Genomic DNA, 19,785 nt, shown 5'->3' on the forward strand with positions numbered 1-19,785 from the left:
AGTAAGAACACTACATAAAATGTGCAATGAAAATGTACTCCTCAGCTGCATAATGGAATTTCATTTTAGAAAGTCATTTTGTAGATGTGTGCAAAAAAACAAGAGTAAGAGAAGAAAAAATATCAACTGGCTCCTGTGCAGGTGGCACGTAAAATACACCATTTCGAGCATGGCCATTGCCAGTACCGCCTGACTGGCCTTCGTGCTGGTGGCATGTAAAAGCACCCACTACACTCTCGGAGTGGTTGGTGTTAGGAAGGGCATCCAGCTGTAGAAACTCTGCCAAATTAGATTGGAGCTTGGTGTAGCCACCTGGTCCACCAGTCCTCAGTCAAATTGTCCAACCCATGCTAGCATGAAAATCAATTAATGGTACAACAATGATGATGATGATGATGATGATTAACATTCTTTGGTAGCATTTAATAGCCATGATAAGACCATTATAATGCAGAAAACTGATATCAAGTTCAAAAGTAACCCGGAATTCTTCAAGGGTACAATACAATCCATCTAAGTTGATAAAATCACGAATCTCAAACCATGCATTACAAAAGATTACCTGTTTACCAACTTTTAAAGTGCTTATAATAGATTGGTTCTGTTATAAATTCATCAAATGTAAACTTATCAAAAGCAGAAATACAATCTTACCAAAAATTTACTCAGATAAATGTTACCAAATAGTTAAACTTTTCAGTTTTGGGAAGAAGGCATAGTACAAATATTTTCATTTGGAATCATAATTAATATCCAACAACTTTCTCATCCAAGATAACTTTAAAGACCTGATATAAGCAGAAGATTCCACCATAATGAGTCCACCCTTTTTAACAGGCTTACAAGCAACAATTTTCTTGATCTTATTAGGTTTTCCATTCCAGGGAAATTTAAATAACATCTTGTTTAATTCCTAAAGAAATTTGCCCAGTGGATTTTGGAGAGTAAAGAAGAGATAATTCAATTTTGAAATGAGCAATGACTTTATAACAGCAATTCTACCAGGAGGTGTAATTATTCTATTCATCCCTCTATTGAATCTCAAATAATTTATTTTCAAAATTCTTTTTAGCCATGACATTTAAATCTGTTGAAAATATTACATCCAGAAGCTTGAAATAACCTGGGTTCCATTGTATGTTTAAACAAGGTAAGTATCTGACCAGGCTATCCCTTCTTGCACCTATCCATATCACCTGAGACTTATCATAGTTAATTTAAAATCTGCATGTATCAGCATAAAAGTTCAAAGTATCAACTGTAGCTTCGAAAGACTTTTGTGAACCATCTAAAATGAACTCTGTATTATCTGCATACTGCGTCAACAGATACTTTCCATTGTCAACTGTAATTCTTTTAATATCACTGTTCTTTCTTATAAGATCAGCCAGGACCTTGACACAGAGGATGAAAATAAATGGAGAGAAAGGACTGCCCTATCTACAGTCCTGCTCAACAGGAAACCAAGGAGACAATGTATCATTAATACTCAATCAAGATCTAGCATCATTGTAAAGAATATTGAACCACTTACAGATCACCCATATCATCAGAAACTGTTTAAAATGTCCCCAAGATACTAACTTCCATGAGATATGATATTGTTGTTAAAAACATCTATAATGCCCCGATGGCTGTATCAAAGGCATGCCAGAACCAGAATGTATACACTCTTTAAAAATAAAGAAGACTGATGGAATAAAAACAACAATCTATCTGTGGAACCAAGAGTAAAAGTCATGTACTACTGTAGAGATCAGGCTGACTGGCAGATGTAAATATCTTGTCAAAAACTGGGGAAAAGAAAATATTTATGGCGAACTAATGAGAAACTTGCAGTTCTTATATGCAGGCTATAGGTTTTCATTTTTATCTTTTATCACAGGTGAACAACAAATGTACATAAAATGTAACAACAAATTAACATAAAAGCCTAGAAACACTGGGTTTCTCTAAGAAAGAGCAAAACAAATTCACATACTCCAAATACAATCAATTAATGGTACAGCAATAATTTCAAAATATTTCAAATTCTCTATTTTAGGACCCTAGACTGAATATATGCACAGTCACATATACATATGGAACACACACACACACATACATGAATACATATACACATTGAAAATATGCAAAACTTCTCTAGAGTTCAAAGTGCAACTCAGATGTTTTCTAAATACTAGGAGCAGAGATTTGTTTCTGTGTAACAAAAAATCTGTTCCTTTTTAGGAAAAAAATTAAATAGTTAAAACAGAAAAATAATATACTTGTGTACACACACACATGTAGACATGACTGTGTGGTCAAGAAATTCACTTCCCAAACTTCTGGTTTGGGGCACAGTCCTGCTTTGCAGTTACCATGTTCTACTATAGACCCAGGCGAACTAAAACTTTGCGAGTGGATCTGGTGGACAAAAATTAAAATAACTTTGGTGTGTGCGTGTGTGTGTGTGTGTATTTGATTAAAGGGTGAGGCATATCAAAGTGAAGCGCTCCATGGATTGGTTGGACAGAATGATGCAAAACAAACAGTTAATAAAATTCATCATCATAGCATGGGATGCATTGATAAAGGGAAGGTCCAATAGTATCCAAAAGTATCCCATGATGAGTGGAGCCTTAAGTGTGGCATAAAAGCATAATAAAAACAGAAGAATCTGATACTGTTCAATTGTTTCGTTAAGAGTCTTTATTGTCATGTTGGTGATTTTGATTAGAAAGTTCACTTGTTGATCTCTGTTGATTAATCTTGCTAGTATATTTTGTAAGCCTCATGAGTTGAGTATTGCATAACATTTTATGTAATCGTGTATACTGTACATCTGACTGTACTATGTTTATATGACAATAAAAACTGAAAGAAACAATTGTACACACACACACACACACACACACATGTATGTATGTATGTATGCATATTATTCATCAAATACTCTTTGAAACATATAGGGAGTGCAGGTCTAAGCAAAAAGATTGCTTTCCAACCACATGGTTTTACATTAAGTCCCACTGCATATTACCTTATGCAGGTGTTGTCTACCAAAGCCCTGGACTTCAGTAGAGTGAAACTGAAAGAAGCCCATCATGTGATTGTCCTATACAAGTGGCACTGTCATTCATTTCTAATATTCAATAGAAACATGTGGAGTCATGGAAAAATATTATCTAGTTTGGAAACAAGTGAGGGTTGGTGAATGAAAGAAAAAAGGAAGGAAAGGAGGGAGGGAAGAATAAATGTATGTATGTATGTATGTATGGATGGATGCATGCATGTGTACATGTTTGTATGTTTGTGTGTTTGTCTACATTTATCTGAACAACAGTAGTAATGTTGTTTTCATTTCTCCACTAGCTTTGCACCTTCAAAGATAGGTGGAATAGGATATCCCTTACATAAAAATCTGGTAAGGGTTAATGATAGGAAGGAGGGACATGAAGCAGTAATGCAACACCTCAATAATTTCTTCTAACAAAAGCTAACATCCCAAAACAGATGATAAATAAAAAGAAACAATTATGTATAAGTAAACTCACATAATGAACTCCCAAGAGACGTTTGGCAATATGGTAGAAAATACCTCTGAGGTAAAAGGCTGTCAGATGGAATCTGTGACAAAACAACATACACTGTTTCACAATTGGAATCATTTGTATTAAAAACTCTTTGGCATGAAGTGACAAAAATCTCAGGCTGGAATCTGGTTTCATTAAGTCTTTCTGACATTTGTCAAAGAATCTTTGAAATACATAGGGAGTCCAGACATGAAGCAAGATCATAAATGATCTTCTCTGAAACACAAATACATTTTTTTTATGCATTGGTCAAAGATTTGATCTGAAATGGCTTATAAAAAATATTATTGTATTTTTGCAAACGGAAACAAGTGAACATATAGGCATAGGTATAAAGGTGTCATGTGGTTAAGAAGTTTGTTTCATAATAGTTAGTTCCAGATTCTAATCCCACCACATAGCACTGTCAGCATGTGACTTCTACCTCTATATAAGTTAAGTTTCACTGACAAGGCTTGAGCCTTGTAAGTGAAACTTGATAGAGAGAAATCATCCAAAAACTTGTTGAAAGGATCTTACCTTTTCTTGAATGGTAGACTTAATCTATTGCTGCCTTTAACATCACCATCAACCCCATTGATCATCCACTCTGTTGCAAGCACTCAAACCAGGTCCCAATTAGAGAATGTTACTCTCTTTAAGCCCCACCAATCTTACTCCTTCCATGCAGCCACAATAAAATTAAAGAGGTGAATAATAATAATAATAATAATAATAATAATAATAATAATAATAATAATGGGACAAACAAGAGTACCTAATAATTGATGTGGTAGTGCCAAGAGATCAACATATTATCATGAAAGAAAGAGGAAAGATTGATAAATATGGAGACCTGAGAATTGAGATTGCCAAGATGTGGCAGCTGGGAGAGACAAACATAGAGGTTGTTCTTGTCATCAGAGTACTGGGTTCAATACCACCCAACCTAAAGAAACATCTGGAAACTTTAGAAATACCCTACAATTTAGGTGTTTTGCAAAAATTGGCATTACTTGGAACTGCACGCATATTGTGTAAAGTACTGTCTGTCTGAGGTTCATGTTGTGACTTGACAGATAGTACAAACCCCCAGTAGACACTATCTTCAATCAACAACATCACAATATTGGATACTATGCAACATCTTAAATAACAAGCAACAGCATTTAATTTATTAACAAGCAAACCAGAATCAATATTACACTCTTTAAGCCCCACCTTCCACTCAATCACAATAAAATTAAATATTAAAATTAAAGAAGTGAATAATAATAATAATAATAATAATAATAATAATAATAATAATAATAATAATAATAATAATATTTTAAAAAAGGATTGACGTAACTCTTCACGAAGGTAAATAGTCAAGACAAAGAGCGTGATTCGATTGTATATACAATCGAATCGCGCTCTTCGTCTTGACTAATAACAACAACAACAACAATAATAATAATAACAACAACAATAACAATAATAATAACAACAACAATAATAACAATAATAATAACAACAACAATAATAACAATAATAATAATAACAACAACAACAACAACAACAACAACAACAATAATAATAATAATAATAATAATCAGCATTTAATTTATTAGTAAGCAAGCCAAAATCAACATTGCAGCATTTAATTTATTAATGAGCAAGCCAGAATCAACACCAAACTTTATGCTGGAAGGACAAACCACCCTAATTCTCAAAAACAAAGACACTGTACAACCACAAAATTATAGGCCACTAACATGCCTATCAACATCCTACAAAACCCTCATTTCAGTCATCTATAACTGGCTTGTTATACACCAAGAAAACAACAATGTTTTACCAGAAGAACAAAAGGGGTGCTGGAGAGGGATATATGGTTGTAAGATTTACCAGAAGTTCTAGTAAACTGCACCATTATAGAGGACTGTAAAAGGAGAAAAACAAACCTGAATATGATTTGGGTTGATTACCAGTAAATATTTGACAGTGTTGCACACTCATGGATACTGGAAACTCTCCACACAAATAAAAGAGCTCCAACACTACTAAAATATATCAAACATTCAATGGCAAACTGGAAAATCAGTATTGAAAAATGAATCACAATTCATTAAAACCTACCCAATACCCATAAGAAGGGGGAGTTTCCAGGGAGACTCTCTGTTACCCCTGCTTTTCTATCTCTCTCTGACTCTGCTAACAAACTTGTTAAATGAAACCACCATGGGTTATAGATGCTCTGGACAAACAATAAACCATCTTCTGTACATAGATGACTTAAAAACTTCCACTAAAATACCATGGAATAGAGAAACCTTCTAAAAATTGTCCATAGTTTCAGCAAGAACATCGAGATGAGCATGAGGCTGGGTAAATGTGCCAAAGTGACACTGAGAAGAGGCAAATTAGTCAGCACTGAAAACACTGCACTCAACATAAACACAGAAATCATACATAGTAAACCAAAACCAATTCACCCCACCTCCCACATTGACTCTCTCATACAGAAAAGAGCAGCAAAACTAGCAGGCTGAACACTACCAGTCTATTCTCTAAGGTCAGAGAATGTACTTTAAACAATAATGACAACAGCTACCTCACCAGTGCAGTCAATACAAGGACAAAAACAACCACAACAGCAACGATCATAGAAAGAAAAGCAACAACAAAGCCACAGTGACTACAGAAAACAGCAAAAATAGCCAGGACATTGAAAGTAATAAGAAAGCAATAATACCAAAAGGAACAGTACAGTTTACAACAGTTCTATCACCACCACTGACAATAACAATACAAGCAAATAATATTAATACTAATAGTAATATGCCTTGGGTATGGCATGAGACATCATCCAGTTGTAACATCTCAATGTAGGATAAGGTTACCCTTAACCACAACTATCCTCAGATCACCATTGGGCAAGGCATAATACCTGTAGGTCTACCCTGAGACCTTGAAATACCAGGTTGGCATCTGGTGGAGTTAAGTCTGTCTCATGGAATGGGGGTGTCCCTTTAGCTTTGGTCAGCAACCCCTCTAGAGATGGTGTCTCAATAAAAACGCCAGTGGTTGTGTCACCTTATCACCCAAATCCTCATGAGTGAAAGTGTCAGAGACAAAGTATTATACAACAGCATTAATGAGGTTGGAAATGAAAACAGTTTATACAAGGGCAGGCGTGGGCTCTCTGAGCCTTGGTTAGCAACCCACCTAGTGATGGTGTCACAATAAAAATACTGGTGATTGCACAACCTTACAAATACTACCTCTAAATGACTAATGTCAAAATCAAATAATAATCACAATTGTGCTAATGGACTGGGACTGATAATGGCGCAGATGTCACACAGGGCAGGCAAGGAGTGTCTGACCAAGCTTTGGCAGGTCATCATCAAGCCATTGATCAAGACCAGAATCAAAATCAAAAGTGCAAAAGGAAAAAACTGAAATGGAAAAAAGAGGTGAACAAAATAGTAATTGACTGTTGGTTGAGAAGTGAGCCAAATAAAAGAGGTTTCATGAAACGAATGAAGAGAATATGGAACGAGAAAGGCGTTTTTGAAGCATCTGGTCAGTGACTGATAGACCAGGCAAAGACAATCCATATGAATGACTGGATTACAGGATTAGAGGTTGAAGAAAATCAGAGAAAAATAAAAAATAACAAATGCGAAGGAAGAGAGAGAAACAACAGTAGCAGGAAGTTGTAATGAATATGAAAAAAAGAAGGAAATCACTATATGCCTGAGATTGCTGAAGAAGTAAAAAATGAAGATGGACAAGTGACAATAATTGCAGCACAAGATTTGGATGATGAAGGGGAGATATAGAAATGCTGTGAGGTAAAATGTGTGATGGGATCAATGAAGTACCACCAAATGTCAGATATATGGACAGGGGGAGATATATGGACAGTAAGGAGAGCAACAGCCAAAGAAAATGACATTTTAGCTTGATTAGAACAGAAAACATTAGTGAAACAAACCAGTTAATCATAGCTGCTGCTAATGCTGTAGCTGAAATAGTAGGATACAAGTAGAAGACTGAATAAATGAAAGGAAATGAAAAGAAAGAACCAAACTGGTGGAAGAGAATAGGAATGAAATTGGAAAAGACATAGAAAGAGCTGGGGTAATTGAATAGGACAATGAGAGGAGAGCTCAGGAGTGAGATAGTATCCAGAAAATTGAATGGACAATACAGGTTAGAAGAAAGGGGAAAGCAAACAGTACATGAAGAATTGTCACAAAGGGTGACAATGTTAAAGGCCAAACTGAAAAGATATGATACTAGATGCAAAGGTTTTGAACAAAACAGACAATTTTGTTGGTGTCTTTTTGAGGAAATAGAGGGGGTTCAACATCAGAAAATGATGCCTGATGCAGAAGAAAGCCAAAAAATTGGGGGAGAACTGTAGAACAGGCCAGTGAGACATAAAGAAAGTGCAGAGTGACTAATACAGGTGGAAAGACAACTCACAACTGTGCGAAGACAGAGGGATGTATATATACAATGAGACTGAAGTTTAAAAAAATAGCAAATTGGAAAGGACCTAGCCTGGATGGAGTACAAGCCTACTGGCTGAAGAATTTTATGCAGTTGCATGAAGGGATCACTGCACAACTGGATGAATGCATGGTCACATATCCCTACCAGGATGATAAGTGGACAAATGCTGTTATGTCTCAAGGATTCCTTGAAAAGTAACTTGGCATCAAATTTTCAACCAATAACCTGTTTACCACTTATGTGGAAGTTTATGACTGGTGTCTTGGCAGAAAAGCTATATAATAATCTACAAATTAACAACCTATTTCCAGAAGAGCAGAAAGGAAGCAGGAAACAAAGTAGGGCAACAAAAGACCACTTATTCGTTTATTCTTTTACTTGTTTCAGTCATTTGACTGTGGCCGTGCTGCAGCACCACCTAGAAGGGTTTTAGTTGAACAAATACACCATGGGACTTATTCTTTTAAGCCTACTACTTATTCTATCAGTCGCTTTGCCGAACTACTAAGTTATGGGGATGTAAACACTACAACACCAGACAGTGATGGGGGGACAAACACAAACGCAAAGACACACACACACATAGATATATACATACATGTATATATATATATATATATATATATATATATATATATATATATATATATATATATATATATATATATATATACGACGGGCTTCTTTCAGTTTCTGTCTACCATATCTACTCACAAGGCTTTGTTTGGCCTGAGGCTATAGTAGAGGACATTTATCCAAAGTACTAGGCAGTGGGAATGAACTCAGAACCATGTGGTTGAGAAGTTGGCTTCTTACTACATAGTCATGCTTGCACCTATTAGTTGATAAAATGATAATTAGAAATTGTAGATGCAGACTGACAAGACAGAATGTAGCATGGATAGATTGCAAAAAAAGCATATGACATGGTACCGCACAATTGGACAAATAAAACAATGAGCATGTTAGGAGTGGCAGAAAATATGGAGAAAATGGTTAATGAAAGTATGAAACATTGGAATATCGAATTGATTGGAGGAATTTTGGAGAGCCACTGAAGATGTATGTGCAACAAAATCCTGGGCTTTGTTAAAAAAAAAGGCAATTAAAAAAAATAAACAGAGAGCATAATTGTAGCAGCCCAGGATCAGGTGATCAAAACAAACTTGAGGAAAAATGTATAAGGGGAGAATGTGTGGAAGCAATGGAATGAGATGTGTGGAACTTGGAATGAGACATGACACACCCTGTTGTAGAATGTCTCAAGCTGGCACAGGAAGAATATAGAAATGGAAGCATGACCAAGTAGTAAAAGTTTTACACTGGAAGCTTTGCCAGAAATGGGGACTTGAAGCTGGAGACACATGGTATGAACATCGAGTCAAAAGAGTACTGGAGTCAGAGAACTAAAATTCTGTGGGACTTTCCCATACAAAAGGACAAGAAGCTAGAAAATATTAGGCCAGACATAACAATAATAGACAAGGAAAAGCAAGAGTGCCCACAAATTGATCCATCATGTCTGATTCCAGGACTGTAAAGAAACAAGACAAAAAATGAAAAAAATACAATCCCTTAAAATTTGAAATTGCAAGAATTTGGAATATGAAAATTGTAAAGATTGTGCCTACAATAATTGGTGCATTGAGAACTGTAAGCAAAGATATAGACAAATGGTTGAAGGAGATTGGAATAGAACATCCTATAGAGCTTCTACAGAAAGTCTGCCCTTAAGGACATGAAAGATTATTAGGAAGGTCTTAAGCACTTGAAAGACTATAGAAAGATGATGGATACCAAAGGTTACAGATAGTAACCTGCTACCCACATAAATTCTATCAGGAATAAGAATGCACCTGAGTCAAGTCAATGATAATGGTAATAATAATAATAATAATAATATTTTAAAAGGATTGGCATTAACTCTTCACAAAGGTGAATAAACAAACAAAGAGTGCAGTGCAATTAATTGTAATAGATATTTTATTGGTTTGAATGATATTTAAGACAGCTTGCCTGTCTTTGTTGAGTTCAAAATGAAAAGTGATACATGGAAATTCAAAATTATAGAAATTCAAAAGTTTCAACAAGGAGATTCTGCATTCCCAGTTTCAAGGAATGACATCAGTCTTCAATTTTCAATTTTACAACTGACAAAAATAAAATAAGAACATTTAGTAAAACAGTTTTGAGAAAATATCATGAAATTCCCCTGTCATTTTGTTCATTCCTTCAGGGCATGATGTTAATAGCTCACAAACATTCTTATCCTCATACATTTTGAGGACTGAAAGTGTAGTAGATTCAGAATATTTTCTGAGAACATGCACACTCAAGTCTTTTTAAAATTGCAGCTGTTTGGTGTACAATGTTCAGCAAGTTTTGTTGAACTACTGTTATTGTGCCTGATGTCATATCTGTGCCCATTAAATCTTTTGTTTAATTGTTCCAATGTACAACCAACATAAATTGTATTTGGTGTGTTCTGCTGTGTACACCAAATGGGAATCTCTATAAATCCCACCTTCTGTATAAATAACATTACCGTTATGATTCCTGATGGAATTGACTTGAATCATGTTATTGCATAATGAAAAGGGCTTACCTCACTTGCAACTGTTTTTCAAGGTAAAGCATGCAAAAATTTCAATGTTAGTTTTTTTGGAGTCAGAAGTAGAAGTTAATAGTTCTCTTATATTTTTATTCCGTCTAAAGGCTACAATAGGTGCTGAGGGAATATTTGTTTGAAATGAGGCTATTTTTCTGCAACATGCTTGTAACTTTCATGTAACACTTTTGAAATGCAAGCAAAATTTCTGTGTCAGTTAATCACTAAAGGAATTATATCACATATTTTACTTTGCTTGTTAAAATTATGCATGAAGGTTTGACTTTCCTTGATAATCTTAGCTATGTCATTTGCAATTTCCTTTAATCGTGATTCACTGTAACCATGTTTGACATGATGGTGTACAAAAGCATTTGCATGTTTCCAGTAATCGCCTATATCTGTACAAATCCATTTTATCCTCAAAAATTGGGATTTTGGATTTGATCAAATTATATGATGTGGATGATTGGAGCAGCGGTGGAGGTAAATGTGGGATGATGTGGGTTTTCAAAATAGCTTTGTCACTATGCTGCCTTGAGAAAACTTAACTTTTGTGTCCAAAAACTCAACACTAGTTTTTGCAAAATTAGATGTAAATTTAATGTTGGGCTTAAAGCCATAGTTTTTAGCATAATAGTCACAAAAGTGCAAGAAGTCAATTAAACTATCCTGTGATTCATCCCAGACAAAAAAGATGTCATCAATGAACCGTAACTAGAGTATTGGTTCATGAACAAGTAGGGATTTGAATGTCTTCAGTAACTGTGTCTCGAATTTCATCATGAAGACATTAGTGAAATTAACTGCCATGGAGATACCTATGGTGCAATCCCTTGGTTGGTTGTAAAATTTTTGTCCAAATTTCATTGTATTACTTTGTAACACAAACCTCAATAGCCTACACAGAAAATTAGATGGAATACTTCGAAAGCATTCCTGCATGCTTCCACCCCTTCATTATGGTCAATATTTGGATATAAGGAAGAAACATCTATGGCTTTCAAAAAACAGACATTGCTTTGGTACTTAGAAAAGTTGTTGACTTTATACACAAAATCAAAAGTATCCTGAATATAGGAACTTGACATTTTTGCAACAGGGAGTAGAAAGCCGTCCAACCACTCTGAATTTTGACTGCACAACATTCATATCCACTGCAAATTGAGTGCATTGGAGGAAATCTTTCGAACCTTTTGTGCATTTTAGGGAGACCATAAAATACAGGTATTCTCTTTTCTGAATGTAAAATCCTGGATTCAGCCTTATTAATGAAATTGTTTTCCTCCATTTCCAGAATTATTTTGTCAAGTTTCTCTCTGTAATTGGGGTTTGGATTGACAGGTAATTCTTTATGTGAAGTTTTGTCTCCTAAAACTTCTTCACAAGCTGAAATATACTCATTCTTGTCCATAATTACAATAGCACCTCCCATATCCACCATGTCAAAAACAATAGAATCATTATTAGCTAGATGAGGGAGTGCATAACGCTGGGAATTTGTGAGGTTATTCCAGGACTACTTTCCCTAATGCTTGTCACACAAGATTCAAGAAATTCCAGTAGTGCTTGTGAATGTCCATCCCAAACTTTATCTGGATACCAATTGGGATTCTTTTCAATCCAATTATGCCAGATTCGATCATCAATATTTTTATTTTCAGCAAGCATAGGGTTTCTGACTCCTCGTTATCATTTCTTTCAAAAAAAATATTCTTTCAGTTTAGGACAGCAGACAAACTGAGCTAGTTTATTTTTGTCAAAATTCTTAGCGGTTGGGCAGAAACTCAGTCCAAGCTTCTAAGACACAGATATCAGTCGAGGCTCTAAGACATAGAAACTCAGTCCAAGCTCTAAGACACAGAAAGTTTTAGTTTAGATAAAGTTATGACTGGCTTATTCTCTAGTTTGATGGATTTTCTTGGACAAGTGTTTTTCATAGTCTTACTTTCATTAGATTCCTGACTACCTTTTGGGTTTTGTTCTGATTCTTCACTTAAAACACAGATCCTATTAGGTGATAAAAATTGTTCTGAGTGCTCATGTGAGAAGTCATAACTTTTAGTTGTCTTTCTAGGAGTAATCCATTCCTGGGTGGGTGCACAAAATGACATGAGAATTTCATCATATTTACACAAAACTGCTTGATGAAATATTCTTCTTTTTCCTTTTCTATTTTCTTTTCTTTTTTCTTTTTGCATTGTCTATTTACATTTGCGAGGAGTTACACCAATCCTTTTAAAATATCAAAATCAAATAGACTGAGATGTAAATGCGGGTCCTATGGTTGTAAAGATCAGCTACTCATCAATAAGATGATCTTGGAAGATTGTGACAAACAACACAAGAACTTGTCGATAGCCTGGATAGACCATAAAAAAGCTTTTGATAGTCTACCACATCACTGGATTAAGAAATGTCTGGAAATTTATAAAATGGCACCTAATCTGCGAAACTTCTTATCTCTAAGTATGAGATCATGGAGAACCACAGTGACTTTGAACTGTGACAATGAATCTCTCAATGCTGGAGATGTAAGACTTTCATGTGGTATTTTCCAGAGTGACTCACTGTCACCACTTGTCTTTTGTCTAGCCTTAATATCTCTCTCGAAATTGTTTGATGATGTACAATATGGCTACAAAAGTTTTGATAAAAATATAAATCATCTCTTTTATATGGATGATTTAAAGCTCTTTGCAAAAACTGACCAACAACTAAAGGGCTTACTAGCAAATGTTAAACAGTTCAGTGATGACATCAGGATGGAATTTGGCCTTGATAAATGTACAAAAGCTACCTTTATCAGAGCAAAAATGATAGAAACATCCAATGCTAATCTTGACCAACAGAATATCATAAAGGAGTTAGAAACAGTGGAGAGCTACAAATAACTAGAGCTCATACCAGTTCTCTGTTACTTCATATTGGTATTTACGGCATAAGAGCCAATGAAGATACACACACACTTTATCGTGGCAGCATTTGTATTTTATTTGTGCAAGGCTCTCACATTCACTTACCAAGTGAATCACATTTTCCACACTCTTTCCACAGAGTCTGCATTTCTGGGTGTCAGAAATTTTATAGATGTTATACTTCACTGAATTGGTAGCGAGAGCTTGGTCTTGTGCAGCAATGATCAGGTTTTCAATAGTACACTTCAAATCACCTCACTCGAGCCATGCCCATGATGCTGTATTATCCTTAACATCTTGTGTATTCCTTTCAAACTGTCCATGCATTCTCATTTCAGGGTCTTCTTTTCTCTTCTCCTCAGCTCTTTGGTTAAACTCTGCCTTGCCCATCATTTCATCTGCATTTACATCCATATTTTTTGAAGCATATTGCAGTAGGTCTTCATCACTATTTATCAAATACTCAGCAAGCGTTTTCCTTTCGCTCCTTTATACAATGGTCTATACTAATTAGTCCTCTGCCACCATTCTTTCTTTTCATATACAGTCTGTTTATATTTGCTTTAGGGTGTAGCGTCCCATGCAGCGTCATCAACTTTCTCATCCCTCTATCCAGTGTTGATATTTCCTCTTTAGTCCATTTGAGGATGGACGTACTATATCTGACCACCACAACTGCCCAGATGGTCATTGCGGTAATCAAATTTTTGACTTTCAGATTAAATTTCAACACCATCTTCATCCTTTTTTGATATGTCTCACTGACCTTGACTTACATTTCTCTGTGTAGAATGTCATCCAGCTCCAAAATCCCTAAATATCCATACCCACTACCATCAGGTTCACTCATGGTCTCTCCTGATGGTAACCGCAATCCTCTGCAGGCTGCTTTCTTCCTTCCTTTCATATTAAGTACATTTGGTGATCCCAAATTCCATACTGATGTTCCTACCACACTTCTGGACTGTTTTGGTTAAGGAACCTAACTGTTTTTCAGATTTCCCAAACAATTTCAGGCCATCCATAAACAGAAGATGGTGCAATGATGGGCTTTTCTTCCCACATCAGTAACCCATCTTAACTTTCCTAAGTGTCATTGTTATGGGTATTAGTGCAATTACAAAAAGTAATGGAGAAAACGAGTCACCTTGGAAGATTCCCCATTTTAATATTAACTTCTCGAAGGAATACATTACTTGAGTTCAATTTGGTTTTCCACTCTTTCATGCTATGCATCAGAAAATTTGTGACGTTGTCAGCACCACCAAACATCTGCATGCATTCAACAATCCAAGAATGAGGCATCATATCATATGTCTTCTTAAAGTCAATCCAAGCCATAGACATGTTTGCATGATGTTTTTTACAATGCCCCTGAGAACTCTTCCTACATCCTTTTTGTTCCCTTGGCAGTATTTCTTCCTGTGCCAGGAAAATGTATGTCTTTGCCAGACATATTCCAGTGAGTATCTTCCAGATTGTGTTTAGGCATGCTAAGAGATGATAGTTTCCCACAATATTCTCCTTTCTTCTATCTTTCATTACAAGTGTTGTCCTCCTAGTCACCATCCACACAGGGACTGTACCTTTCTGGACACACTCATTCAATTGGGCTGCTAGTCTTCATGCACCACGTGGCATCTCTTCAGTCAGAAGCCATGAATCCCATCTGGTCCTATTATTGGACAATAAGAAGAGTGCAATGCAATTTGTAATAGATTGCTTATTTAACGGTTTGAACTGCATTCCTATTGTCGTAGAAAGACATCATCAATTTTCAATTTTGTAACTAGTAGAAAGAAAAAGAATATTTAACTGAACAGTTTTGTGTAAATGTGATGAAATTCCCCTGACATTTTATTCAGCCTTTCAGGGCGTGATTAGTCCTTTTCTTTTACTCTTTTATTTGTTTCAGTCATTTGACTGCGACCATGCTGGAGCACTGCCTTTAGTTAAACAAATCGACCCCAGAACTTATTCTTTGTAAGCCTAGTACTTATTCTATTGGTCTCTTTTGCCGAATCACTAAGTTATAGGGACGTAAACAAACCAGCATTGGTTGTCAAGCAACGGGGGGGGGGGGGCAACACACACATGCAAACATACACACATATACACATACATATGTGTGTGTGTGTATGTGTGTGTGTGTGTAAAATGGCCTTCTTTCAGTTTCTGCTCACAAGGCTTTGTTCGACCCAAGGCCATAGTAGAAGACACTTGTCCAAGGTGCCATACAGTGGGACTGCATCCAGAACCATGTGGTTGGTAAGCATGCTACTTACCACACAGCTACTCCTGTGCCTAAAACTCAAGTTTCTGTGTGGTTACCCATCTTCGGTGTGTGTTAACCACCAGCTATTCTCTTTATTATGATCATACAATCAAACATAGAAGGGATGGCACAGGACACTACAAACATTTAAGAGAGTCATTTAGCGAATTTTTTCAAATCGTTTTTTTTTTAAAGAAAATATATCAAATTAAAAATAAAAAATAACTTATGTAATTTGAAAAACTAATTTTCCTTCACATTTTCCCCTTTTTTGGGGGCTTACTGTCCAATGGCTACACCTTGCTTTTTACCATGGATGGATTAAGAAGGGACATTCATTCCCAACTTCCTTACCACATCCTTCCATCTTTTCTCATGTACTCTTCTTGACAGGTGCCTCCTCTCCAGCCCTATCTTGCTTTTCAGGTGACACCTGAAGTATTGTAACATTCCAGAGCCGGAGATGAAGGCTCCTGTCTTCATACCTTGCATTCTAGTTCTCCATGCACACTCTTTCATGACTGCGACTATACATAGAAAACAAACCCCACCAACCTTAGTCCGGTGGGCAGTACACTCTTGACCACAGACTCAGCCGATAGCTGTACTCTTCCCAGGTGTGACAACACGTGTTCTACGTAAATTGTCAACTCCGAAAGATGGGTGCACTGTACAAGAGCATGCAGGATAGTTTCCTTATCCTGCCCACATCTTGGACATTTGGGTGGCATTGAAATTCCATGCCTGGAGAATTTCTCATGATCAGGAAACGCATTCCTGAAACACTGCCAGGTCAGGGATCTTTGGTAATTATCCAAATACCCCGCACTGAAAGTGTTCCAAAACAGGTTGGAAAGCTGGTTCTCATCGAGCCCCAGCGTCCCTCCTAGAACATCGTCACTTTTGAACTCTACCAACCCTTTATAAAATGCAGAGGTGGTATTCCTGCTGCCGGCCTTACCCGCCTTGTGGGTTAGTGCAAGTGCCTGCCGATATTCCCTTTGCCATTCAGTCATCTTTTGTCTTTTAATCAAACCGGGTTTAAATTCCTCCAGGGAGGCTGGTCATAGAAAGAATTCCCCTGCAAGCGAATTCCACACCTGATCACTATCCAGGTAAAGCCAGAGATGCCTTAGTCTCAGTGCATGTCTGCACATCAACAACCACAGCATCTCTAGGCCACCTTTTAATGGTTTTTGACAGCACACGGAGTGCCTCACAAGCAGCTTTCCCCTCCACAAAAAGTGGAAGAGAATCCAAACCAGCTTGTTTAGCCACGAATCGGGGCAAAGGACAACGGTCAGGTGGTATGTGATAACAGACGCAATAAACGTCTGCACCACCTCTGCCCTCCCTTTCAAGGACAGCGCTCTTCCGGACCAGGTCCGGGTTAGCACCTTTACCTTGTTCATCATCTCACTCCAATTCTTCTCCGTCTGGGAGCCCGGACCAAACCAAACTCCGAGCAACTTAACAGGACCATCCGTCCAGTGTCTTATGACACTGGACGATATCGGCTTGCTGCTCCAGGTGCCGAGCCGCAAACCGACAGTCTTGTCCTTGTTAACTTTTGCCCCTGCCACCGTCTCGTATCTTCTGATTGCCTCCGCTACGCGAGGTAGCTGAGTCATCTTGGATACAATGATGGTGACGTCATCCGCATATGCTGAGACACTCTTCCCACATCTGATTTCATTAGAGGAGCTTCCCAAATTCTCCAGCTTCTGCAGCAATGGCTCGAGAATCAGTACATACAGGAGCGGAGACAGGGGGCACCCTTGACGAACTGAACACTTGATCTCGAACGGTTCCGACAGGTAACCGTTCAGTTGGACTGTGGATTTGATGCCACCATAAATGGCCTTGATCCAACCGCAGAAATCTGGGCCGAGCCCAGCCACCTCAAGGACTGCCGCCAGGTACCAATGATCAACCCTATCAAAAGCTTTGCTTTGGTCTAAATGGACCAGTGCCCCACCTTTACTGGATACTTTACCCACCCTGTCTAAGGTGTAGCGTAATAGATGAAGATTGTCCTGGATCAACCTGCCAGAGATGGCACAAGTTTGCGCATTTCCAACAAGTTTCTCTGCAACAACTGTCAACCTTTTTGCTAGCACCTTGGCCAAAATCTTTAACTCTACATCTAGTAGAGTTATGGGCCTGAAATTACTAATATGATCCCCGTTGCTCAGGTCTTTTCTAACCAGTGTTACCACTCACCAACTCATAGAGCTGGGAATTCGCCCATTCTATTGCCAGTTTGTGTACACGCAAGCCAGCAAATGTTCGAACAAGCCCGGCATACTAATATAGAACTTATAGGGCAGACCATCCAGTTCCGGTGACTTGTCCCGAGCGCATTCAGCCAGCACCTCTTTGACCTCCGCAGCTGTGATCGGCCCTTCACAGCACTCCTCCTCACGCGACAAGAGTCGCGGCCCGTTGGCCAGGAAATCCCTTAAGGGCTCCCCATGGTCCAACGCCTTGCTTATCCCAAACAACTGGGCGAAATGCTGATGAAAGGCCTTCTGCATCTCCTCCTGTCCATCGATCACACACCCCTGTTCGTCAATTAAAGACTGTACAAAGGTTTCTCTGCCTCTCTGACTCTCCACACGACAGGCCCATCCAGCAACATTAATGCCTTCTCTACCCGTCATGCGTAATTTAGCCCTGACTCTACACCCTTTGTGTTTGGCTTGGAGGTGACGGAATAATACCGTTCTCGCCACCAACACTCTGGATGCAGAGCCAGATGCTATGGCCTCCTCTAATTCCTTAGTTAACTGCCCTTCTATTCTAGTCCTCTCTAAACTTGGCTCTTTACTAAATCTAAGAGACTCTAATCGAATGGCTCGTTTGAAGGCACACCACCATCTGTTATTTATGATGGCTCTGCATAATGCCCTCTGAACTAACTCCTTAACCTGGGTACGGAAGACTTTACTAGTCAAAATAGACTTGTTCATCTTCCAGTACCCGGGTCCCTGTCTATGACACTTAAGTAGCTGTACCTCACACGTCACAAATTTGTGATCCGTGTAGGAGGTACAATGAAAATGTGGACAACTAACTATATCACTATCACTATCTTTTATGATAACCCTATCTAAGTAAGACCTGAGTGAACCGTCGTTATTAGACCATGTCCACTGTGGAACGAGCGGTTCATCCAATCTGTAGCGGTCTACAAGTTTATAGCGCGCTAGTAGCCTTTTTAGGCCAGGGCTACCTTTTCTGTTATTCAAGCCAACACTATCCACTCACGCATCAAGAATAGTGTTGAAGTCTCCTGTTAAAACTAAAGTTTTCGACATTACTAAGAAATTCTCCAAGTCTTGAAAGAAAACCATTTGTCTGTCCTCTTTTGAAGCATAGACTGCCACCAACCTGAAGGACTGATTACTCACATGTGTCACATCTAGAACAACCAGCCTACCTTCTGGGTCTAGAAAGACTGTACTTACCTGTACATCCAAGCTTTTTTTGAACAGCACCACTATGCCCCCACCCCTTCCTTGACTCAGAGAAATAAATTTCTCATAATTGTTCAGAAGAGGCGAGAACGCCTGTGGATCGTTCGATTTGGACTCAGTCACAACACATATATCTAACTTTCATGAGCTGAAGTCATCTAGGAAGCATGTCTGCTTCCATTTTGACCCCAGGCCACGCACATTTACACACCCTAACTTAATCCCCATGATAAAAAGTTACAATATTTACCTTTTAAACTTGAGGAGGGGCTGCACGACTTTCGTCGTCCCTCTCCTCCTGTTTCTTCTTTTTCTGCTGTAGCCGTTGGTGCCAAAACAATTTTCTCCTTGACAATATATTGACTTACGTCAAAAATGTCTTCAGTGTATCTCTTTGTTTAAACTGTTCGTAATGTTCCATATTGAGTCTCGCCTGCCGCAA

The 19,785-nt window shown here is 37.8% G+C and overlaps 1 protein-coding gene across 4 annotated transcripts in view; it reads right to left on the minus strand.

Moving 5' to 3' along the window:
• The window catches only part of LOC106881990 (peroxisome biogenesis factor 10), a 76,197-nt gene that overhangs the window by 8,872 nt on the left and 47,540 nt on the right, over positions 1–19,785 (minus strand). For 3 of the 4 annotated variants that reach the window (XM_052974166.1, XM_052974165.1, XM_052974167.1), the window contains one exon: positions 3,537–3,791. The exons of the other annotated variant lie outside the window; for it this stretch is intronic. In XM_052974166.1, coding sequence (XP_052830126.1) covers positions 3,537–3,791 — 255 coding nt within the window. The remainder of the gene's footprint in view (positions 1–3,536; positions 3,792–19,785) is intronic. 4 annotated transcript variants of the gene reach the window in all.

Source organism: Octopus bimaculoides, chromosome 17, assembly GCF_001194135.2.
Source record: "Octopus bimaculoides isolate UCB-OBI-ISO-001 chromosome 17, ASM119413v2, whole genome shotgun sequence".
Taxonomy (NCBI): Eukaryota; Metazoa; Mollusca; class Cephalopoda; order Octopoda; family Octopodidae; genus Octopus; species Octopus bimaculoides.